Genomic DNA, 25,774 nt, shown 5'->3' with positions numbered 1-25,774 from the left:
TCACAATTCCTGACATTTAATCCCTAGTAAAAATTCCCTGTCTTAGGTCAGTTAGGATCATTACTTATATTTTAAGAATGTGAAAATGTCAGAATAATAGGAAGAGAATGATTTATTTCAGCTTTTATTTTCTTTCATCACATTCCAGTGGGTCAGAAGTTTACACACACTCAATTAGTATTTGGGTAGCATTGCCTTTAAATTGTTTAACTTTGGGTAAAACGTTGTGTAAAACGTTGTGTAGCCTTCCACAAAGCTTTCCCACAATAAGGGTGAGTTTTTGCCCTTCCTCCTGACAGAGCTGGTGTAACTGAGTCAGGTTTGTAGGCCTCCTGCTCGCACACGCTTTCAGTTCTGCCCAAAAAGTTTATATAGGGTTGATCAGGGCTTTGTGGATGGCCACTCCAATACCATGACTTTGTTGTCCTTAAGCCATTTTGCACAACTTTGGAAGTATGCTTGGAGTCATTGTCCATTTTGAAGACCCATTTTAACTTCCTGACTGATGTCTTGAGATGTTGCTTCATATAATCTACATAATTTCCTTCAAGATGCCATCTATTTTGGGAAATGCCACCAGACCCTCCTGCAGCAAAGCACCCCAACACATAATGCTGCCACCCCCATGCTTCACGGTGGGATGGTGTCTTCGGGCTTGCAAGCCTCCCCTTTTTCCTCCAAAACATAACGATGGTCATTGATGGCCAAACAGTTCTATTTTTGTTTCATCAGACCAGACCACATTTCTCCAAAAAGTACAACCTTGTCCCCATGTGCAGCTGCCAAACCGTAGTCTGGCTTTTTTATGCCGTTTTGGGAGTAGTGGCTTCTTCCTTGCTGAGCGGCATTTAAGGTTATGTCGATATAGACTCGTTTTACTGTGAAAATAGATACTTTTGTACCCCGTTTTCCTCCAGCAATCTTCAGCAAGTCCATTGCGTTGTTCTGGGGACTGATTTGCACTTTTCGCACCAAAGAACGTTCATCTCTAGGAGACAGAACTCGTCTTCCTTCCTGAGCCAGATATGACGGCTGTGGTGTGTTTTCCCATGGGTGTTTATACTTGCGTACTATTGTTTGTACAGTATGAACGTGATACCTTTCAGGAGTTTGGAAATTGCCCCAAGGCGAACCAGACTTGTGGGAGGTCTACGAATTTGTCAATAGTTTTTATAGAGACACCTTTTTGGCAGCAAATACAGCTCCAAGTCTTCCCTTGGGTGTCTTCTATAAGCCTGGCACAATCTAGCCACAGGGATTGGTTTGCCCATTCTTCAAGGCAAAACTGCTCCAGCTCCTTCAAGATGGATGAGTTCCGCTGATGTACAGCAATCTTTAAGTCATACCACAGATTCTCAAATGGATTGAAATCTTTGACTAGGCTTTGACTAGGCCATTCCAAGACATTTAAAATGTTCCCCCGTCCCAGTGTCAAATCTCTTGAAGACAAACAGGTTTCCCCTCAAGAATTTTCTCTGTATTTACCGCCATTCATCATTTCTTCAATTCTAACAAGCTTCCCAGTCCCTGCAGATGAAAAACATGGGGATGGTTCTCTCGGTGATGAGACGTGTTGGGTTTGCGCCAGACACAGTGTTCCTTGATGGCCAAAAAAACTCAATTTTAGTCTCATCTGACCAGAGTACCTTCTTCCATATTTTTGTATAGTCTCCCACATGTCTTTGGCAAACACCAAACATGTTCGGTTATTTTTTTCTGGACACTCTTCCATAAAGCCCCCTCTGTGGAGTGTACGGCTAAAAGTGGTCCTATGCACATATACTCCAATCTCTGCTGTGGAGCTTTGCAGTCCTTCAGGTTATTTTTGGTCTCTTTGTTGCCTCTCTGATTAATGCCCTCCTTGCCTGGTTCCTTTTGGTGGGCGGCCCTCTCTTGGCAGGTTTGTTGTGGTGCCATATTCCTTCCATATTTTAATAATGGATTTAATGGTGCTCCGTGGGATGTTTTCAAAGTTAGGATATTTTCACCCTCCCTTCTGCAACTGGATTCTAGACTTCCTAACGGGCCGCCCCCAGGTGGTGAGGTAGGCCAACACACATCCACCAAACTGACACCACTGAAAAGGGGCCCCTCAGAGGGTGCGTGCTAGTCCCCTCCTGTATTCCCTTTCACCCACGACTGCGTGACTACGCATAGCTCCAACGCCATCATTAAGTTTTGTCAGCCTCCTGGGGGAGCTGAAAGACTTGGCACTGGCCCTCAGATTCTCAAGAATTCTATAGCTGCACCAATGAGAGCATATTGACTGGCTGCATCTACCGTTTGGTATGCAACTGCTTGGCATCTAACTTAAGGCGCTACAGAGGTAGTGCGTCACAGCCCAGTACATCCCTAGGGCCGAAGATCCATACCATCCAGGACGTCTATACCAGGCGGTGTCAGAGGAAGGACCTAAAAATTGTCAAAGACTCCAGCCACTCAAGTCATTACTGTTCTCTCTGCTACCACACGGCAAGCAGTACCAGTCTACGAAGTCTGGAACCAATGGATCCTAACAGTTCTACACTCCCATAAGTCATAAGCTGGTAATACAAATAACCAATACTAGCTACCCTAGACATAACTATTTTGACTCATCACATTGCTGATGTTATGTTTATTATCTATCCTGTTGCTTAGTCACTTTATCCCTACTTATATGTACATATCTACCTCACTACCTCAAACCCTGCACATCGACTCGGTACCGGTAACACGTGTATATATAGCAAGTATAATCGTTCCTAGATTTACTATTTTTATTTTCCTCTCTTGCATGTTGCGGAAGGCCATAAGTAAGCATATGTAGTTACCAAAAAGCTTACAATAACTGTATTAAGGACCTGACTCACTAAAACAGAATGCTAGATGGTGCAACTGAAAATGCATCTAAACCCTTGATACATGCATGCTAAAGACCCTTGAGACATCCAGCTGACCATGACTATAGACCTGAGGAATGCAGCTGAACATGCATACTAAGACCCTGAGACATGCCAGCTGAAAACATGACATCTAAGACCCTGAGCATGCCACTGAACATGCATGCTAACCTGAAAGCAGTGAAACATGAATACTAAAGACCCTGAGACATGCCAGCTGAAACATGACATGCTAAAGACCCTGAGACATGCCAGCTGAAACATGACATGCTAAAGACCCTGAGAGACATGCCAGTCTGAAAACATGACATGCTAAAGACCCTGAGACATGCCAGCTGAAACATGACATACTAAAGCCCTGAACTGGACATGCTAAAGACCCTGAGACATGCCAGCTGAAACTGACATGCTAAAGACCCTGAGACATGCCAGCTGAAACATGACAGCTAAAGACCCTGAGAATGCAGCTAACCATGACATGCAAAGACCCTGAGACATGCCAGCTGAAACATGACATGCTAAAGACCCTGAGACATGCCAGCTGAAACATGACATCTAAAGACCCTGAGACATGCCAGCTAAACATGACATACTAAAGACCCTGAGACATGCCAGCTGAAAACATGAAATACTATAGACCCTGAGACATGCCAGCTGAAACATGACACACTAAAAGACCCTGAGGCAAAGAAGGGGGCATTGGAGGGTACCAACATGGACAGAGACCATACCAGAAGAAAATATGAAAAAACACACACCTCCAATACAAACTACACCGACTTACATATCCAAATATTTTCCGCCTTAGGCGACTTACATATCCAAATATTTCCGCCTTAGGCGACTTACATATCCAAATATTTGCCGCCTTAGGAGAGATTCAAGATCTCATTGAGCCTGTGCCAGCATTGTGACTGCATGGGAATGTGTGTGACGTGAAGTAGCTATAGAAAACCGTCACGCTTTGGGGTTGTGTTTATGAAGAGTAACATCGACTGCTAACAAAAGCCTTTAGAAACGTTCACTTGAACAGCGCGTGATGACTGAAGATTCACTTTGGACCAACATTTTGGAATATCTGGTTGCATACCCATTGCTGTTTGAATAAACTTGATAAAAAAAAATCTAATTGTGAACCAAAAAGTAGTGTCCAGAACAAAAAATTTTAAAATAAATAATAATTGGCAACCTAGCGACAAAAAAATAAAATTTGTGTCGCACTGCCAAGTCAAATGAAAGTGTTTTGGTCGCCGTTTTGAGCTCTGACTGGTAAAGTGCTGTTCTTATTCAACTTCTCTTCAGGGATGACTGTACAATCGATAATGTTAAGTCATAACGAAGTGGTTAGCAGGGATGTGAGTGACGTGAGTTGGTGAGTGAGTGAGTGAGTGAGGTGAGTGTGTGTTTGTTTGGGATGGGGAAGAGTATTGTTGTTACCCGAATAGACATCCAAACTAAATCTTTAAACCAGAGATCATTTTGTTCTTTAAATACTGAAAAACTATGATATAGAAAATACATTATTTTGACCTCTAGCTTTCCATTGGTAAACGTAACATGTACGGGACAAAAAATAAAAAAATAAAAACCAAGCCAAGCATCCACAGTTCTTCTCCCTTAATTCCCTTTTCCCCTCGGTGTCTCCACTCATTCAACTGGTTTCCCTCTAAACACGGCGAAATAAATGCCTAGAAAAAACTAATCTAAAACCTGATTCTACATCTGCAATTGCTTGTTGTTTGGGGTTTTAGGCTGGGTTTCTGTACAGCCACTTGTGACATCTTGTTGTAAAAAAGGGCTTCATAAACCACATTTTTTAAATAATACATTTTTCATTTAAAATGTTTACAAGGAATTTATCCAGTGGAAAACATGTTTTGGAAAGATTCAAGCTGACTAATGTGATTTCTGTGGAATGGAGAACGAGACCATTTTTGCATTTTTGTTTTTTGGCCGTATTTTAGTAGAATATTTTGGATTTGACGTATAGAATTTTTGTTACAAAAAAAATTAGGACCGGTGACTATTTAATGGTTTTGATATAATGATGTGTTTCAGAAATTCTGACATAAAAGATGTAGTATATTTAATTCAACTTTGCTAATAATACTAGGTAAATTTCATATTCACAAATGCAACAAGGGTCTAATTCAAAAACCTAAACTTTTTTCAACTTTATAAATGAATTTAAACAATATTCACTACTTTAAACTAAAATGAAAAAAACAAAAAGGCATTAAACTTGTATTTATTAATGAATATGATTTGTTTGTTTAGGGATTCCTGGCACAAGTTAAATAGTTTGTATGTATGCTTGTTTGCATGTGACTATTCCTCTTTTGTTGTTCATATGTTAATATTTTTTTTATTTTTTTTTATTAAAAATTAAATTAAAAAATACCATTTTGATCGATACATTTAATTGATCCGCAAGCTAAATAAATGCCAACATCATTATTCACAAACTCAAAACTTGGACTGGTTGACTGAAGTAGGGAAATATTATTTTCCAGCAACGGACCTTGCAGGTTGGTAATAACTTGCGTCCAGTCTATTTTCCTCTTCAGGCTACTTTTGCGGTTGTCACTAAGTTACCACAAACACAAAAGTCCAAATTGGCTAAATTAGGCAAAAATTCATAAAAAAAAATAAGTGCTTTTGGTCTTCGTTAGGGTTAGACATAAGGTTAGCAGTGCGGTTAAGGTTTATGGTCTAGGGGTTAGGCTGTCAAATTGTAGAAATAGGCGGGTTATGACTTTGTTGGCTGTGGTAAAAACTAGTGATGACCCTTACTTGTGAACTGCTGTCCCCCTGGCCTTACGTTTTGGATTCACTTGACCTGGAAGACCTTGTTGTGTTTCATTTAGGGAATCACTTGAACTTGAATCCAATTGATTGGGAGTCCAAAGGGCGGCTGCCCCAGCGGTGTCCGGGGTTTGGCAGTCATTGGTAAATAAGGAAATTTGTTCTTAACTGACTTGCCCAGTTAAAGAAAAAGGTTTAAATAAAATAAATAAAAAGGTGTGGTGCCTAGTTGAACAAAATCCTGCAGCGCGTAGGTAACAGGATTAACAGGAATTGAATTAAGCAGGTTAGCCTAGGCCAGGGGTAAACATAGGACAAGCTTTCACAACTGAAAATATGCCAAAACATTAGATTTATAAGAGCGTATTTTAATCAGAATCCATTAAGCCTAGGCCTACTTCACCAAACCGATGTCGTTAGCCGCTTAAATTCATCCCCATGCAGTGCCTCAATGTGGAATTGCTAATCCATTTAGAAAATTCCAAAAGTTTGGCAGGTGGAATAAACGACATTGAACGCTGTATATCGAAAAGAACAACTGTTTTTGTAACCCTGATATTTTAAAAAAAAAAACTATTTACCAAATTATCCCCGTTTCAAATTGATCACTGAGTGCAACTGTTCCAGGGTGCGATGGATGACGTCACACTATTCTTTTCATTTATTCTGTTATATTACAATTTTTTACTATAAAATAGATGTCTTGACTGATAAGCGCCTCGAGAAATAAGAGCATAACGTCCTGCTAAATTAACAAAACAAAACCATTGCCACAGCCATAGGCTTCTGACAAGCAATGCGCCACTTCTGAGATTTACTGCTTTTGAATATTTGGTTGTTCCACAATACAATTTAACCAGTTGACATTACCGGGTTTCAATAAATTTAACAAATTGTTACTTGGTCTTTATATTGCTTAATATAGGCAATTTAGCAATAGAGTGTTTGTCTGTACTGGTTATGATCAATAAGGCATTTTTTACAACTTGTTGGCATATAGATAAATGTGCACAATGTTTCCCCCAGTGCAGGCCTTGTGTTCTAAAAATGCCTTATTTAATTTTAGGTAAAATGTGAGTGCTGAACAGTCCAACAATGTCAAAAGCCATTCCCTGATGTGTACCTGGTGACCTTGAGGAGGGGCGGGCAGCTCTCAGGGTGGAGCTCCTCAGGCTGGAGAGCCCTGGGGTCAAACATAGGACGTAGCCCGGACCACAGGGAGACTGCGGCAGGCATGCTAGCCTCACCAACATGGTTCATTTGATGAAGCTTCTGGAATTACAATCGGAAAACAGCCCAATTTCTTTCCACCGGAAGCCATGAGGTAAGGCAGAGAGGAAATGGGTCTACAAACAGACACAGTCTACAACAGACACACATTTGGAAACGTTCTGTTATATATTTTTTTCTCAAAATTTCCCCGTCATAAAATGACCAACTGTTCCTGCCCACCGGCCCACCCAGGTTAAGTTGATTGAATTTGTATTGAATATCTGGCTTCCACTGACTGTTTTTGTGCAACCCATACAATAGGGCACCGCTTGTCTATGTAAATACAACCGTTGGCCCTAAAAGCAGCTAACTTAGCTCAACTTAAACCTTTGGGGAAAACCCAAATTGTTTGGGTGAAATTTTGGGCATTTTGAATTTTTCTTTACGTCGGGGTATTAATTGAGCGTTTGATCAGGAAGTTCCCTCTCACGACCTCCAGGCAAGCCAGAATGTCCAGAAATTACATAATATATTTAACCTTACGTTTTCTCTCTTTTTAGGACATGTTGATTCCAATATCCATGCTACAGGAATGAGTGATAATTTATTCGTTCAACTTTTCAAAGCAGACTTGGTAGTGAGTTCACATTTCTATCACCTGAAGCATGAGCAACAATATGAAAAATACAGCGGAGAAGCATGGGATACATGGAACATAGGGTAGGAGAAGCGGAGTTTGAAATAGGGTCAAGAGAAGCATGGGATACTTGAACATAGGGAGGAGAAGCAATGGATACTTGTGGAAATAGGGTCAGGGAGAGATGGATACTTGAACATAGGGTCAGGAGAAGCATGCGATACTTGAAACATAGGGTCAGGAGAGCATGGATACTTAACATAGGGTTAGAGGAAGCATGGATACATTGAAACATAGGGTCAGGAGAAGGCAATGGATACTTGAAACATAGGGTAGAGCAGGATACTGAACATAAGGTGAGAAGCTTGATATTTGAAACATAGGTCAGGGAGAAGCATGGGATACTTAACATAGGTCAGGAGAAGCATGGATACTTGAAACATAGGGTCAGAGAAGCATGATTACTTAAATACAGGCAGGAGAAGCGATGATAACTTGAAACATAAGGAGTCGAGAAGCATGGGATACTTGAAATTAACTAGGCAGGCGAGCATGGATTAACTTGAAAAATAGGGTAGAAAGCATCATGGATAACTTTGAAGCACGAGTCCAACATGGACTTACATAGGGTACCGGAAGACAACTGAACTGCATAGGGCAGGCGAGCATGGATTTGTAACGGAGAGTTCAGATACTATGAGAGGACAGGAAGCAATATCTAATACGGACTTAGTTGTGATAACTTTAACATCAGCTTCGTACGTTGGAAAAGAAAGCGCACGTTGAAACACGAAATGAAATTCTAGTTTAATATAGAGGCATCCCATGGATCTCAAGTAGTTGAAAACATGTTATTACTTCACCTGGTAAAATGACAAACTGATCACGTTTTTCATTTTTCTTCAAAAACAATTTAAATCGAAGGAGTGCCTATTGAATTTCATGGCTCTACACATCCGCAGTTTGGCACGAAGCCGATGACGTTTCTGCGTATGAGCTAATCCAATCGTCGCATTGAGCTGGGATTTCTATTGAATAAAGGCAGTCTCTGCCCTGTCTCTATACTGTTAGGTCTTTGACTTGCAGAGTTCGTCATGTGAATACATGGTCTTCTGCACAGGCCTCAGTGACTAGAACTATTAACCTCAATACCGCGTCTGAAAAGTTTGTAATTCAACTTCCTTGTGGATATATGTCTCACATCCCAATTGCCAAAGAGCAACCGCTAAAAACCGGGTTTAAAAGGTAAAGTTAAAACTATAATTGTATTCAACATTTCTGGCTTGTTTAGAGCTGTGAGGAGAATTTCCAGACAATATGATGCCAATAATCTTCAGGCTGTGAACCAGAGGTATACCACAGATAGACCAATGAGACAGATATTTTTAAAGGATGTGTAAATATGAAGCATGCAGTTGGTTTTCCATCAATACCTAAATATTGGCTGTGAGGAGGATGCCAGTGGCGGAATTTTCTCATTCAATGAAATATTTGATCTCATAAGTTATTTCCAAAACTATATTAATTTGCTCCCATTTGGAAACGGACAGTTTTCTGGTCTATCTTGGGTTAGTTAATAAAAAATCTTTGCTATACAGTCTGTCAAGGCACTACTCTGTTTCTATAGGTGAAAAAATATAAACAACTGTTAAGTGTTGCTCCATGTTAAATGAGCTGAAAAAAAAGATCCAGGAATGTTTCATACCCACCAAAAATGCTATATTCTTCAATTTTGGTGTCAAATTTGGTTACATCCCTGTTAGTGAGCAGTTTCCCATTTGTTTCGGCATAAGAAGAATGATTAAACGCATGATCATACACGGCAATCTTGTGCTGGGACAAAAGGCGCTCTCTAAATGTGCAGTTTTGTACACAACACAATGCCAACAGATGTTCAAGTTTAGGAGCGTGCAATTGCATGTGACTGCAGGAATCACAAGATCTGTTTCAGAAGATGTAATGTTAATTTCTCTACCATAGAGCCGATGCAAAAAATCATGTTTACAGAATTTGGCAGTTAGTCCAACCGGCCTCAAAACTCGACTACATGTATACCACGCCGGCCAGACCTCCAATCCGGGCTTCACTGCTAGGATTGTCTAGACCAGGCCACCCAAACAATTCTCCTCTGGCCCTCTCTTGGCAGGTTTGTTGTGGTGCCATATTCCTTCCATATTTTAATAATGGATTTAATGGTGCTCCGTGGGATGTTCAAAGTTTAGGATTTTTTTATAGCCTAGCCCAGCCCTGTACTTCTCCACAACTTTGTCCCTGACCTTAGTGGTGTTGCAAACTCTGGGGCCTTTCAGAACAGGTGTATATATACTGAGATCATGTGACAGATCATCTGACACTTAAAGCCCACCTGTATGCAATCGAACTAATTATGTGACCAATTATGTGATCTTATTTAGGGGCTTCATGGCAAAGGGGGTGAATACATACACACGCACCACTTTTCAAAAAAAAAAAATTAAACAAGCCTTTTTTTTCATTTCACTTCACCAATTTGGACTATTTTGTATGTCCATTACATGAAATCCAAATAAAAATGTATTTAAATTACAGGTTGTAGTGCAACAAAATAGGAAAAACACCAAGGGGGGTAAATACTTTTGCAAGGTACTGTACGTACATATCCCAAACAGCAGCCATGGATTACAGGCTAGAGCTGTAATCGATGGCTGCCATCTAGGAGTGGGACACTAATGCTTATAAGAAATTCCAGTACATACTCCGATGAGCCATCAAACAGCTTCAACACAGGACTAAGATGGAATCCTACTACGCCTGCTCTGATGCTCGTCGGATGTGGCAGAGTTAGCAATCTATCACAGATTACATGAAACCCAGCGGCGAGCTGCCCATTGACGCAAGCCTACCGGACAAGCTAAAAACCTTCTATGCTTGCTTCGAGGCAAGCAACACTGAATCATGCATGAGAGTACAAGCTGTTCTGGACTGTGTGATCATGCTCTACGTAGCTGATGTGAGACCTTTAAACAGGTTAACATTCAGATTACCAGGACTCGTATTCAGAGCAAGCGCTGACCAGCTGGCATGTGTCTTCACTGACATTTTCAACCTCTCCATGACCCAGTCTGTAATACCAACATGTTTCAAGCAGATCACCATAGTCCCTGTGCCCAAGAACGCCAAGGTAACCTGTCTAAATGATTATCATTCTGTAGCCATGAAATACTTTGAAAGGCTGGTCATGGCTCACATCAACACCATTATCCCAGACACCCTGGACCCACTTCAATTTGCATACCACCCCAACAAAACCACAGCTGACACAATCTCTAATGCACTTCACACTGCCCTCTCCCACCTGGACAAATGGAACACCTATGTGAGAATACTGTTCATTGACTATAGCCAAGCTTTCAAAACCATAGTACCCTCCATGCTCATCACTAAACTAAGGACCCTGGGACTGAACACCCCCCTCTGCAACTGGATTCTAGACTTCCTAACGGGCCGCCCCCAGGTGGTGAGGGTAGGCAACAACACATCCACCAAACTGACACTCAAGATGGGGGCCCCTCAGAGGTGCGTGCTTAGTCCCCTCCTGTATTCCCTATTCACCCACGACTGCGTGACTACGCATAGCTCCAACGCCATCATTAAGTTTGTTCAGCCTCCTGAGGGGGAGCTGAGATGACTTGGCACTGGCCCTCAGATTCTCAAGAAGTTCTACAGCTGCACCAATGAGAGCATATTGACTGGCTGCATCTCCGTTTGGTATGGCAACTGCTTGGCATCTAACTTTAAGGCGCTACAGAGGGTAGTGCGTACAGCCCAGTACATCCCTAGGGCCGAGATCCATACCATCCAGGACGTCTATACCAGGCGGTGTCAGAGGAAGGACCTAAAAATTGTCAAAGACTCCAGCCACTCAAGTCATACTGTTCTCTCTGCTACCACACGGCAAGCAGTACCAGTCTACGAAGTCTGGAACCAATTGGATCCTAAACAGTTTACACTCCCAAGTAAGTCATAAGCCTGGTAAATAATTAACCAATAGCTACCAGGACTACCTGCATTGACCCTTTTTGCACAAACTATTTTGACTCATCACATTAGCTGATGTTAATGTTTATTATCTATCCTGTTGCTTAGTCACTTTATCCCTACTTATATGTACATATCTACCTCACTACCTCGTAACCCTGCACATCGACTCGGTACCGGTAACACGTGTATATAGCCAAGTTATCGTTCCTAGTTTTACTATTTTTATTTTCCTCTCTGCATTGTTGGGAAGGGCCCATAAGTAAGCATTTCACTTGTATTCTACACAAAGCATGTGACAAATAACATTTGATTTAAAGACCCTGAGACATGCCAGCTGAAACATGACATGCTAAAGACCTGAGAACATGCCAGCTGAAACATGACATGCTAAAGACCCTGAGACATGCCAGCTGAAACATGACATGCTAAAGACCACTGAGACATGCCAGCTGAAACATGACATACTAAGCGCCTGAGACATGCAGCTGAACATGACATCAGGACCCTGAGACTGCCAGCTGAAACATGACATGCTAAAGACCCTGAAGACATGCCAGCTGAAACATGACATACTAGAGACCCTGAGACATGCCAGCTGAGAAACATGACATGCTAAAGACCCTGAAGAGATTGCCAGCTGAAACATGACATGCTAAAGACCCTGAGGCATGCCAGCTGAAACATGACATGCTAAAGACCCTGAGACATGCCAGCTGAAACAGTGACAATGCTAAACTAGACCCTGAGAGACATGCAGCTGAAAACATGACATGCTAAAAACCCTGAGACATGCCAGCTGAAACATGACTACTAAAGACCCTGAGACATGCCAGCTGAAACTGACATACTAAAGACCCTGAGACATGCCAGCTGAAACATGCACATGCTAGACCCTGAGGCATGCCAGCTGAAACATGACATGCTAAAGACCCTGAGGCATGCAGCTGAAACATGACAGCTAAAGACCCTGAGGATTAGCAGCTGAAACATGACATGCTAAAGACCTGAGACATGCCAGCTGAAACATGACATGCTAAAGACCCTGAGAACATGCCAGCTGAAACATGACATACTAAGAGACCCTGAGACATGCCAGCTGAAAACATGACATACTAAAGACCCTGAGACATGCCAGCTGAAACATGACATGCTAACCTGAGACATGCAGCTGAAACTGACATACTAGGACCCTGAGACATGCCAGCTGAAACATGACATGACTAAGACCTGAGAGATGCCAGCTGAAACATGACATGCTAAAGACCCTATGAGCATGCCAGCTGAAACATGACATGCTAAAGACCCTGAGACATGCAGCTGAAACATGACATGCTAAAACCCTGAGACATGCCAGCTGAAACATGACATGCTAAAGACCCTGAGACATGCCAGCTAGAAACATGACATGCTAAAAGACCCTGAGACATGCCAGCTGAAACATGACATACTAAAGACCCTGAGACATGCCAGCTGAAACATGACATGCTAAAGACCCTGAGACATGCCAGCTGAAACATGACATGCTAAAGACCCTGAGACATGCCAGCTGAAACATGACATGCTAAGAGACCCTGAGACATGCCAGCTGAAACATGACATGCTAAAGACCCTGAGACATGCCAGCTGAAACATGACATGCTAAAGACCCTGAGACATGCCAGCTGAAACATGACATACTAAAGACCCTGAGACATGCCAGCTGAAACATGAACATACTAAAGACCCTGAAACATGACATACTAAAGACCCTGAGACATGCCAGCTGAAACATGACACACTAAAGACCCTGAGGCAAAGAAGGGGGCATTGGGAGGTACCAACATGGCAAGAACCATACCAGAGAAAATATGAAAAAACACACACCTCCAATACAAACTAACACCGACTTACATATCCAAATATTTTCCGCCTTAGGCGACTTACATATCCAAATATTTTCCGCCTTAGGCGACTTACATATCCAAATATTTGCCGCCTTAGGAGAGATTCAAGATCTCATTGAGCCTGTGCCAGCATTGTGACTGCATGGGAATGTGTGTGACGTGAAGTAGCTATAGAACCGTCACGCTTTGGGGTTTGTGTTATTGAAGAGTAACATCGACTGCTAACAAAAGCCTTTAGAAACGTTCACTTGAACAGCGTGTGATGACTGAAGATTCACTTTGGACCAACATTTTGGAATATCTGGTTTGCATACCCATTGCTGTTTGAATAACCTTGATTAAAAAAAATCTAATTTGTAACCAAAAAGTAGTGTCCAGAAACAAAAATGTAAAATAAATAAATAATAATTGGCAACCTAGCGACCAAAAAAATAAAATTTGTGTCGCACTGCCAAGTCAAATGAAAGTGTTTTGGTCGCCGTTTTGAGCTCTGACTGGTAAAGTGTGTCTTATTCAACTTCTCTGTCAGGGATGACTGTAATCAAATCAAATCAAATTTTATTAGTCACATACACATGGTTAGCAGATGTTAATGCGGTGTAGCGAAATGCTTGTGCTTCTAGTTCCGACAATGCAGTAATAACCAACAGTAATCTAACCTAACAATTCCACACTACTACCTTACACACACACACAAGTGTAAAGGATAAAGAATATGTACATAAAGATATATGAATGAGTGGTGGTACAGAACGGCATGGCAGATGCAGTAGATGGTATAGAGTACGGTATATACGTATGAGATGAGTACTGTAGGGTATGTAAACATAAAGTGGCATAGTTTAAAGTGGCTAGTGGTACATGTATTGCATAAAGATGGCAGATGCAGTAGATGAATATAGAGTACAGTATATACATATGAGATGGGTAATTGTAGGGTATGTAAACATTGTATTAAGTGGCATTGCTTAAAGTGGCTAGTGGTACATTTTTACATAATTTCCATCAATTCCCATTTTTAAAGTGGCTGGAGTTGAGTCAGTATGTTGCAGGCGCCGCTAAATGTTAGTGGTGGCTGTTTAACAGTCTGATGGCCTTGAGATAGAAGCTGTTTTTCAGTCTCTCGGTCCCTGCTTTGATGCACCTGTACTGACCTCGCCTTCTGGATGATAGCGGGGTGAACAGGCAGTGGCTTGGGTGGTTGTTGTCCTTGATGATCTTTATGGCCTTCCTGTGACATCGGGTGGTGTAGGTGTCCTGGAGGGCAGGTAGTTTGCCCCTGGTGATGCGTTCTGCAGACCTCACTACCCTCTGGAGAGCCTTACGTTGTGGGCGGAGCAGTTGCCGTACCAGGCGGTGATACAGCCCGACAGGATGCTCTCGATTGTGCATCTGTAGAAGTTTGTGAGTGCTTTTGGTGACAGCCGAATTTCTTCAGCCTCCTGAGGTTGAAGAGGCGCTGCTGCGCCTTCTTCACAACGCTGTCTGTGTGGGTGGACCAATTCAGTTTGTCCGTGATGTGTACACCGAGGAACTTAAAACTTTCCACCTTCTCCACTACTGACCCGTCGATGTGGATAGGGGGGTGCTCCCTCTGCTGTTTCCTGAAGTCCACAATCATCTCCTTTGTTGTTGATTGTGTTTTCCTGACACCACATCCGAGGCCCTCACCTCCTCCCTGTAGGCGTCTCTCGTCGTTGTGGTAATCAACCTACCACTGTAGTGTCATCCGCAAACTTGATGATTGAGTTGGAGGCGTGCATGGACGCAGTCGTGGGTGAACAGGGAGTAAGGAGAGGTCAGAACGCACCCTGTGGGGCCCCAGTGTTGAGGATCAGCGGGGTGGAGATGTTGTTACCTACCCTCACCACCTGGGGCGGCCCGTCAGGAAGTCCAGGACCCAGTTCCCAGGGCGGGGTCGAGACCCAGGGTCTCGAGCTTGTGACGAGTTTGGAGGGTACTATGGTGTAAATGCTGAGCTGTAATCGATGAAACGCATTCTCACATGGGTATTCCTCTTCGTCAGATGGGTGGGAGTGGTGCAGGTGGTGCGATTGCGTCGTCTGTGACCTATTGGGTCGGTAAGCAAATTGGAGTGGGTCTAGGGTGTCCGGTAGGGTGGAGGTGATATGGTCCTTGACTAGTCTCTCAAAGCACTTCATGTGACGGAAGTGAGTGCTACGGGGCGGTAGTCGTTTAGCTCAGTTACCTTAGCTTTCTTGGGAACAGGAACAATGGTGGCCTCTTGAAGCATGTGGAACAGCAGACTGGGATAAGGATTGATTGAATATGTCGTAAACACACCAGCCAGCTGGTCTGCGCATGCTCTGAGGACGCGGCTGGGAATGCCGTCTGGGCCTGCAGCCTTGCGAGGGTTAACACGTTTAAATGTTTTACTCACCTCGGCTGCAGTGAAGGAGAGCCGCAGGTTTTGGTAGGGGGCCGTGTCAGTGGCACTGTATTGTCCTCAAAGCGGGCAAAAAAGTTGTTTAGCCTGTCTGGGAGCAAGACATCCTGGTCCTCGACGGGGCTGGTTTTCTTTTTGTAATCGTGATTGACTGTAGACCCTGCCACATACTCTTGTGTCTGAGCTGTTGAATTGGACGTCGATTTTGTCTCTGTACTGAGACTTAGCCTGTTTAGATTGCCTTGGAGAGAATAGCTACACTGTTTGTATCGGTCATGCTTCCGGTCACCTTGCCCTGGTTAAAAGCAGTGGTTCGCGCTTTCAGTTTCACGCGAATGCTGCCGTCATCCACGGTTTTGGTTTGGGTAGTTTTTATCGTTGCTGTGGGTACGACATCGTCAATGCATTCCTAATGAACTCGTCACCGAATCAGCATATTCGTCAATATTGTTGTTGGACGCGATGCGGAACATATTCCAATCCGCGTGATCGAAGCAGTCTTGAAGCGTGGATTCAGATTGGTCGGACCAGCGTTGAACAGACTGAGCGCGGGAGCTTGTTGTTTGAGTTTCTGTTTGTAGGCTGGAATCAACAAAATGGAGTCGTGGTCAGCTTTTCGAAAGGGGGCGGGGGAGGGCTTATAAGCGTCGCGGAAATTAGTAAACAATGGTCTAGTGTTTTTCCAGCCTGGTAGCACATCGTATGCTGATAGAATTTAGGGAGTTTTGTTTTTAGATTAGCCTTGTTAAAATCCCAGCTACGATGAATGCAGCCTCAGGGTGTGTGGTTTCCAGTTTACAAAGAGTCAGATAAAGTTCGTTCAGGGCCATCGATGTGTCTGCTTGGGGGGGAATGTATACGGCTGTGATTATGATTGACGAGAATCCCTTGGTAGATAATGCGGTCGACATTTGATTGTGAGGAGTTCTAGATCAGGTGAACAGAACGACTTGAGTTTTTGTGTGTTGTTATGATGATCACACCACTTCTCGTTAATCATAAGGCATACCCCCCGCCCTCTTCTTACCGGAAAGATGTTTTGTTCTGTCGGCGCGATGGAAAGAACCAGCTGGCTGCACCGACTCCGTTAGCGTCCCTTGAGTTAGCCATGTTTCCGTGAAGCGAGGCACGTTGCAATCCCTGATGTCTCTCTGGAATGTTACCCGTGCTCGGATTTCATCAACCTTATTGCAAGAGACTGGACATTGGCGAGTAGTATGCTAGGAGTGTGAGCCGCATGTGCCCGTCTCCGAAGCCTGACCACGAGACGCCTCGTTTTCCCTTTTTCGGCGTCGCACAGGGTCGCCGGCTGGGATCAGATCCATTGTATTGGGTGGAAGGCAAACACTGAGAGTCCGTTTCGGGAAAGTCATATTCCTGGTAGGAACGATGATGAGTTGACGTTAATCGTATATTCAGTAGTTCCTCCCGACTGTATGTAATGAAACCTAAGATTACCCGGGGTACCGATGTAAGAAATAACACGTAAAAAAACAAAATACTGCATATTTTCCAAGGAACACGAAGCGAGGCGGCCATCTCTTTTCGGCGCCGGAAGTAAGTAGTACCTGATGAGGCTTAAGCGAGTGAGTGAGTGAGCGAGTGAGCGAGTGAGCGAGTGAGAGAATGAGAGAATGAGAGAGTGAGAGAGTGAGAGTGTTTGTTAGGGATGGGGAAGAGTAATTGTGTACCCGAATAGACATCCAAACTAAATCTTTAACCAGAGATCCATTTTGTTCTTTAAATACTGCAAAACTATTGGATATAGAAATACATTGTTTTGACTCTAGCGTTCCATTGGTACACGTACATTTACGGGACAAAAAACAAAGAAAACCAAGCCAAGCATCCCACAGTTCTTCTCCCTAAATTCCCTTTCCCCTCGGTGTCTCACTCATTCAACGGTGTTTCCCTCTAAACACGCGAAATAAATGCCTAGAAAAACGAATCTAACTGATTCTACATCTGCATTGCTTGTCGTTTGGGGTTTTAGGCTGAGTTTCTGTATAGCAACTTTGTGACATCTGATGTAAAAAGGGCTTCATAAACACATTTTTAAATAATACATTTTCATTTAAAATGTTACATAGAATTTATCCTGTGAAACATGTTTTGGAAAGATTCAAGCTGACTAATGTGATTTCTGTGGAATGGAGAAGGAGACCATTTTGCATTTGTTTTTTGCCTGTATTTATAGTAGAATATTTTGGATTGACATACAGAATTTTGTTACAAAAAAAATAGGACCGGTTGTACGATTTAATGGTTTTGATATAATGATTTGTTTCAGAAATTCTGACATAAAGATGTAGTATATTTAATTCAACTGCTAATAATACTAGGTAAATTTCATATTCACAAATGCAAATGGTCTAATTCAAAACCTAACTTTTTTCACTTTATAAATGAATTTAAACAATATGGCACTACTTCAACTAAAATGAAAAACTAAAAGGCAATTAAAACTTGTATTATTAATGAATATGATTTGTTTGTGTAGAATTCCTGGCAATGTAAATAGTTTGTATGTATGCTTGTTTGCATGTGACTATTCCTCTTTTGTTTGTTGATATGTTGATATTTGTTTATATTTTTGTATTAAAAATTTAATTAAAAAATACATTTGATCGAAACATTTAATTGATCCACAAGCTAAATAAATGTGGACATCATTATCACAAACTCAAACTGGACTGGTTGACTGAAGTAGGGAAATATGTGTTCCAGCAACGACCTGCAGGTTGGTAATAACTGCGTCCAGTCTATTTTCCTCTTAGGCTACTTTGCGGTTGTCACTAGTTACCACAGCCACAAAGTCAAAATTGGCTATATAGTAAAAATTCATTAAAAAAAATAAGTGCTTTTGGTCTTCGTTAGGGTTAGACATAAGGTTAGCAGTGCGGTTAAGGTTATGGTCTAAGGTTAGGTTGTCAAATTGTAGAAATAAGCGGGGTTTATGACTTTGTGGCTGTGGTAACTAGCGATGACCCTACTTTGTGAACTGCTAGTCCCCCCCTGGCCTTACGTTTTGGATTTCGCTTACCTGGAAGACCTTGTGTGTTTCATTCAGGGAATCACTGAACTGATCAATTGATTGGGAGTCCAATAGGGCGGCACACAATCGGCCCAGCGGTGTCCGGGTTTGGCAGTCATTGTAAATAAGAATTTGTTCTTAACTGACTTGCCCAGTTAAATAAAGGTTAAATAAAATAAATAAAAAGGTGTGGTGCCTAGTTGGAACAAAATCCTGCAGCGCGTAGGTAACAGGATTAACAGGATTGATTAGCAGGGTTATAGCCTAGGCCAGGGGTAAACATAGACAGCTTTCACACTGAAAATATGCCAAAACATTAGATTTATAAAGAGCGTARTTTAAATCAGAATCATTAAGCCTAGGCCTACTCACCAAACKGATGTCGTAGCCGTAATTCATCCCCATGCAGTGCTCAATGTGGAATTGCTAATCCATTTAGAAAATTCCAAAGTGCAGGTGGAATAAACGACATTGAACGGCTATATATCGAAAAGAACAATTGTGTTTTGTAACCCTGAATTTAAGAAAAATCTATTTACCAAATTGATCCCCGTTTCAAATGATCACTGAGTGCAACTGTTCCAGGTGCGAGATGACGTCACACTATTCTGTTCTATTTTATTCTGTTATATTACAATGTTTTTTACTATAACATAGGTGTCTTGACTGATAAGGCCTCGAGAAATAAGAGCATAATGTCTGCTAAATTAACAAAACAAAACCATTGCACAGCCATAGGCTTCTACAAGCAAGCGCCACTTCTGAGATTACTGCCTTTTTGAATATTGTGTTCCACAATACACTTTAACCAGTTGATATTACGGTTTCAATAAATTAATAAAAGTATTTTATTGCTTAAATATGAGGCAATTTAGCAATTAGGATGTGTTGTCTGTACTGGTTATGATCAATAAGGCATTTTTACAAACTGTTGGCATATAGATAAATGTGTACATATGTTTTCCCCAGTGCAGGCCTTGTGTTCTAAAAATGCCTTATTTAATTTTAGTAAAAATGTGAGTGCTGGAACAGTCCAACAATGTCAAAAGCCCATCCCTGATGTGTTACCTGGTGGACCTTGAGGAGGGGCGGGCAGCTCTTCGGGGTGGAGCTCCTCAGGGCTGGAGAGCCCTGGGTCAACATAGGACGTAGCCCGGACACAGGGAGACTGCGCAGGCATGCTAGCCTCACCAACATGGTCATGATGAAGCTCTGGAATTACAATCGGAAAACAGRCCAATTTCTATCACCTGAAGCATGAGGTAAGCAGAGAGGAAATGGGTCTACAACAGACACAGTCTACAACAGACACACYTTTGGAAACGTTCTGTTAGATATTTTGTCTCAAATTCCCCGTCATAATGACCAACTGTCCTGCCCACCGGCACAGTAAGTTGATTGAATTGTATTTAATATCTGGCTTCCCACTGACTGTTTTTGTGCAACCCAATACAATAGGGAGCACCGCTTGTCTATGTAAATACAACCGTGTGGCTAAAAGCAGCTAACTTTAGCTCACTAACTTGAAAACCAAATGTTGAATTGCATTGATTTCTACGTCGGGTATTAATGAGCGTTTGGATCAGGAAYGTTTCCTCTCACGACCTCAGCAAGCCAGAATGTCAAATACATAATATATTTTAACTTACTTTCCTTTTTAGGAATGTGATACAATATCTCTACAGGAAAGTATAATTACGTCAACTTTTCAAAGCGCTGGTAGTGAGTTCACATTTCTATCACCTGAAGCATGAGCACAATATGAAAATACAGGCAGGAGAAGCATGGATACTTGAACATAGGGTCAGGAGAAGCATGGATACTTGAACATAGGGTCAGGAGAAGCATGGATACTTGAACATAGGGTCAGGAGAAGCATGGATACTTGAACATAGGGTCAGAGAAGCATGGATACTTGAACATAGGGTCAGGAGAAGCATGGATACTTGAACAATAGGGTCAGGAGAAGCATGGATACTTGAACATAGGGTCAGGAGAAGCATGGATACTTGAACATAGGGTCAGGAGAAGCATGGATACTTGAACATAGGGTCAAGAGAAGCATGGATACTTGAACATAGGGTCAGGAGAAGCATGGATACTTGAACATAGGGTCAGGAGAAGCATGGATACTTGAAAATAAGGTCAGGAGAAGCATGGATACTTGAACATAGGGTCAAGAGGAAGCATGGATACTTGAACATAGGGTCAGGAGAAGCATGGATACTTGAACATAGGCAGGAGAAGCATGGATACTTGAAATAGGGCAAGGAGAAGCATGGATACTTGAAATAGGGCAGGAGAAGCATGGATACTTGAACATAGGGTCAGGAGAAGCATGGATACTTGAAAATACAGGCAGGAGAAGCATGGATACTTGAAAATACAGGCAGGAGAAGCATGGATACTTGAAAATACGGGCAGGAGAAGCATGGATACTTGTAGCAACATCGCCAGACTTCTGGGTACCCTTGCGAAACAGACCAAGCAGGCCAGGCCGGGGTTTGAGAAGTCAACGAGAGAAGTGAACAATTCTTCCTTAGTTGTTAACTTTCTCAATCTAAAAAGGCACAACCTACATCGGAGCCAATGTCTTCAGTAGTTGAACATGTTATTACTTCAACCTCGTAAAAGTGACAAACTGACACGTTTTCATTTTCTTCAAAAWCAACTTTAAATCGAAGGAGTGCCTTTGATTTCATGGCCTACACATCCGCAGTTTGGCACGAGCCGATGACGTTTCTGCGTATGAGCTAATCAACGTCGCCATGATCTGGGATTTCTATTGAAAAAGCAGTCTCTGCCTGTCTCTATACTGTAGGTCTTTGCTTGCAGAGTTCGTCCATGTGAATACATGGTTCTGCACAGGCCTCAGGTGATAGAACTATTAACTCAATACCAGCGCTCTGAAAAGTTTGTAATTCAACTTTCCTGTGGATATATTGTCTCACATCCCAACCTGCAAAAGGAGCAACCGCACAGACAACCGGTAAAGTAAGTTAAAATATAATTGTATTCAACATTCTGGCTTGTAGAGCTTGTGAGAAGAMATTTTCCAGACAAATATATGCCAATAATCTCAGMCTGTGAACCAGAGGTWTCACCACAGATAGAMCAATGAGACAGATATTTTAAAGGATGTGTAAATATGAAGCATCCAGTTGGCGTTTCCACTCAATACCAAATATGGTGATGAGAGGATGCCCAGTGGCCGGAATTTTCTCATCAATGAAATATTTGATCTCCATACAGTTCATTTCCAAAACTATGATTAATTTGCTCCCATTGGAAACGACAGTTTCTGGTCTATCTTGGGTTAGTTATAAAAAATCTTTGCTATCACAGTCATTGTCAGGCAACTAGCTCGTTTTCTATAGTGAACAAAATATAAACAACATGTAAAGTGTTGCTCCCATGTTAAATGAGCTGAAAAAAAGATCCCAGGAATGTTTCATACCCACAAAAATGCTTACTTCTCTCAAATTTGGTGCTCAAATTTGTTTACATCCCTGTTAGTGAGCAGTTTTCCATTGTTTGGCATATCAAGAAGATGATTAAACAGCATGATCATTACAGGCATATCTTGTGCTGGGGACAAAAGGCCTCTCTAAAATGTGCAGTTTTGTCACACAACACAATGCCACAGATGTCTCAAGTTTAGGGAGCGTGCAATTGGCATGCTGACTGCAGGAATGTCCACAAGATCTGTTGCCAGAGAATGTAATGTTAATTTCTCTACCATAAGCCGCATCCAAAATCATTTTACAGAATTTGTCAGTAGTCCAACCGGCCTCAAAACCTCAGACTACATGTAACCACGCCGGCCCAGGACCTCCACATCCGGCTTCTTCACCTGCAGGATTGTCTGAGACCAGCCACCCGAACAGCTGAAGAAACCGAGGCGAATTTCTGTCTGTAATAATGCCCTTTTTTGTGGAAAAACTCATTCTGATTGGCTGGGCCTGGCTCCCTAATGGCTGTGCCCCTGCCCAGAAACTTGAAATCATTAGATTAGGGACTAATTTATTTATTTCAATTGACTGATTTCCTTATAAGAACTGTAACCCAGTCAAATCTTTTAATTGTTGCTTTTATATTTTTGTTCAGTATACAAAGGCGAGTGATAAACATAGCTAGATTACAAGCTGATCATTCTGGTTTTCATAACACAGCATGTTAGCTAACATTAGCTAACTACAGAATCCCAAAGCTTGGAAAAGTTAAATAACCAGGATCATGAACACAAAAGTACCAAACCTATCTTTCATAGTCATAAAAAATATATATTTGATTGAATTTGGCAGAGAATGTTCCTTGTTTTGTAACCATTGCGTAAGTCAGTTAATTTAGCAGCTTGCTCGCTATAGTAGCTAATCGCTGTTGTGAATCATATCGAGTTGACAAGTTAACCTCGTTTCCTCCYTGAACGCGTTGCTACAAATAGACRTTRATTGATCATGTCAACAATAAAGCACAGTAATCCTACTTACAATGTTTAAAAGACAAGTCAAATCGCWATATATTACATACCAAGCGTGTAGCTAGATTTCTGTTCACCTTCCTTGAGATAAGTGCGCACTTCACTGACGTAATATGACGCAGTTTCGTGAACGTTCTGACCGATGTCATCATAATCAAGGGACGAATTTCAGTGAAATTATGTGACTTGTAGTTCTTCGGTCGTTTTTTATTTTATTTCTAGAGATTCTAAAGACGTGTAAAATTAATTCCAACAGGTGGCGGCACATCTTCATCCACCAAAAAGTGCTGCAACCTCTGCAAGTCAACTTTTTAGGATAGCATATCTTTCAGTTTCAACTTGCTTATGACTCTTTGGAAATCAAATTTGTTTTAAATGGGTCTTTGCACATTTACGTTGATAGAGAAATACATGTTTACTGTGAGTGTAATGTTTRCTSTCATTTCTGATTGTTTATTTAACTTTTATCTATTTCACTTGCTTTGGCAATGTAAACATATGTTTATCATGCCAATAAAGGTCTCTGAATTGAATTKAGAGAGGGAAAGATGGAGCGAGGGAGGCGAAAGCGAGCGAGACCGAGAAATAGTGGCCCTCTATAATTCGGCTATGTAAAAACAGCGATGGGTGAGGGGCCAACCTCTCCACATGTGACTACAGTGTCCATTTTTAGAGGAAGATCGGCACACTCGGTCACGGTTGGAGTTCTTGCCCTTTAGTTGGGATTAGAGATGTAAAATAATAATTATTCAACCGTTAATACGTTTTTTTTTGTTTGTTACATATATCTTCCCCAGTTTATTTCATCTCATTATTGATCGGATTTCCCCCCCTTTATTTTTCGTGTGGACGTTTTGAGATATTATTTTTATTTCTAAACTTTTCTTTCTAAAATGTCAAAGTTTGCTCGCGTGTTTTTGTAGCCTACCTTCGTCTATGGAATCTTCTTGGGGATATTAGAAATAGCCTAACGGACATGGAGGAGTTTATCAACTTTTCCCACACAAGGTGCCTTTTGTTCGTGAATAAGGCAGCGTGCTTTTGGAAGACTAGACCATGAGGGAACCTATCGAGCGCACAACTGTCGATTAGGCGACTGGTTGCTTGAGAGCGTCAAAATAAAATGGTAAGGAATGCTCCGTTTTAAACCAATTTCTTTTTTAATAAATGTTTTCATTTATTTTTTWAAAGTTGTTGCTTTAGTGTTTTCATTATTTAAAAAAAGTGTTTGCTACTTTTCATTATTTGAGAACAAATAACATGGCATGGTCTATTGATGATTTATGATGACGTATGCCTACTTTATTMCTAGCCTATTTACTAATTACTGTATGAGGACTTCCTTCTGTATAAATGATGTACTGTATCCAGTGTGGATGACTAGACAATATTTGTGCTGTATCTCACCTGATAGCCCTTGGCTATTGATTTCTAAAAACCACTGGCTGGGCATATACCTGCATGAGCTGGAAGGACCACCAATGGATGAGAGCTTCTAGGGTATCAAACAACCCACAGTGATATGATACCAGCGCTGCCCTCTGTCAATGTGCCAGCCTGTCAGGATCCAATACAGCCTGGTGCGGCAGGTAGCCTAGTGGTTAGAGGCGGGCCAGTGGCTGCAAGGTTGCTGGTTTGAATCCCGGGTCTGATAGGACAAATCTTTCTGGAAGTGAGCTGGCAACCGGAAGGTTGCTGGTTTCAAATCCTAGATGCATTACCTGCCGTYGTGCTCTTGACCAAGGCACTTAACCCCTCTCAACAACATCTCCCGGACACCCAGTGTGGCAGCCCCTGCACCGCTCCAAAACCTGTACCTGTATGTGTTTCTTTTGGAGGGGTTGGTTAAAGTCAGAAGTTTCAGTTGGACCTTGTGTGCAATTGACCAATAAAGTAATCTTGATCTTAATCTTAGCCTGGTTCCAGATCTGTTTGTACTTTCTTGGCCATAGGGTTTGGCAAGACAGCACAAACAGATCTTAGTCCAGGCTAGATCCATTAAAGCGTACCACTCTAACTGCTCTCTGTAAATATGAGACAACCTGCCATAGGGGCATGGGGCACAGCCTCTACTTTATCATACACGTCGACTAGAGTATCATGCTTTAAAAGCCCTGTGTGATTACAGTATTACAGTATGTTAAGCTAAACGTTTGTTGATAGGGGTAAGGCAAAACCACCTGAAGTGAAGTCATGTTGCTATACGTCTGTGGTGCCTATGGTAGCCTAATATACCTGCAATGGTAAACGGTTAATTACTTTGTCAAGGTAGGGTAAAAAAACAAACAAACAGCTGATCGCTTCTATTCTGAAATGATTCAAGATTTCACTTGATACACTGCTTTGCACCGCCAGAACAGGTGAAAATAAAGCCATATGTTCTTCAAGCTTCGCTGACTGCATTAATTGAAATT

The 25,774-nt window shown here is 41.9% G+C and overlaps 1 protein-coding gene across 1 annotated transcript in view; it reads right to left on the bottom strand.

Annotated features, from left to right (window-relative positions):
* ghitm (growth hormone inducible transmembrane protein) overlaps positions 1-23,546 on the bottom strand; it is a 37,929-nt gene extending 14,383 nt beyond the window's left edge. Inside the window, 2 exon segments of the mRNA XM_024143557.2 lie at positions 19,949-20,092; positions 23,411-23,546. Of these exon segments, the coding sequence (XP_023999325.1) occupies positions 19,949-20,092; positions 23,411-23,512 (246 nt within the window). The 5' untranslated portion in view covers positions 23,513-23,546.
* Positions 23,547-25,774: the final 2,228 nt, after the last annotated feature.

Source organism: Salvelinus sp. IW2-2015, unplaced genomic scaffold (genome assembly GCF_002910315.2).
Source record: "Salvelinus sp. IW2-2015 unplaced genomic scaffold, ASM291031v2 Un_scaffold4136, whole genome shotgun sequence".
NCBI lineage: Eukaryota > Metazoa > Chordata > Actinopteri > Salmoniformes > Salmonidae > Salvelinus > Salvelinus sp. IW2-2015.
This window is presented reverse-complemented; position numbering and strand designations above follow the sequence as displayed.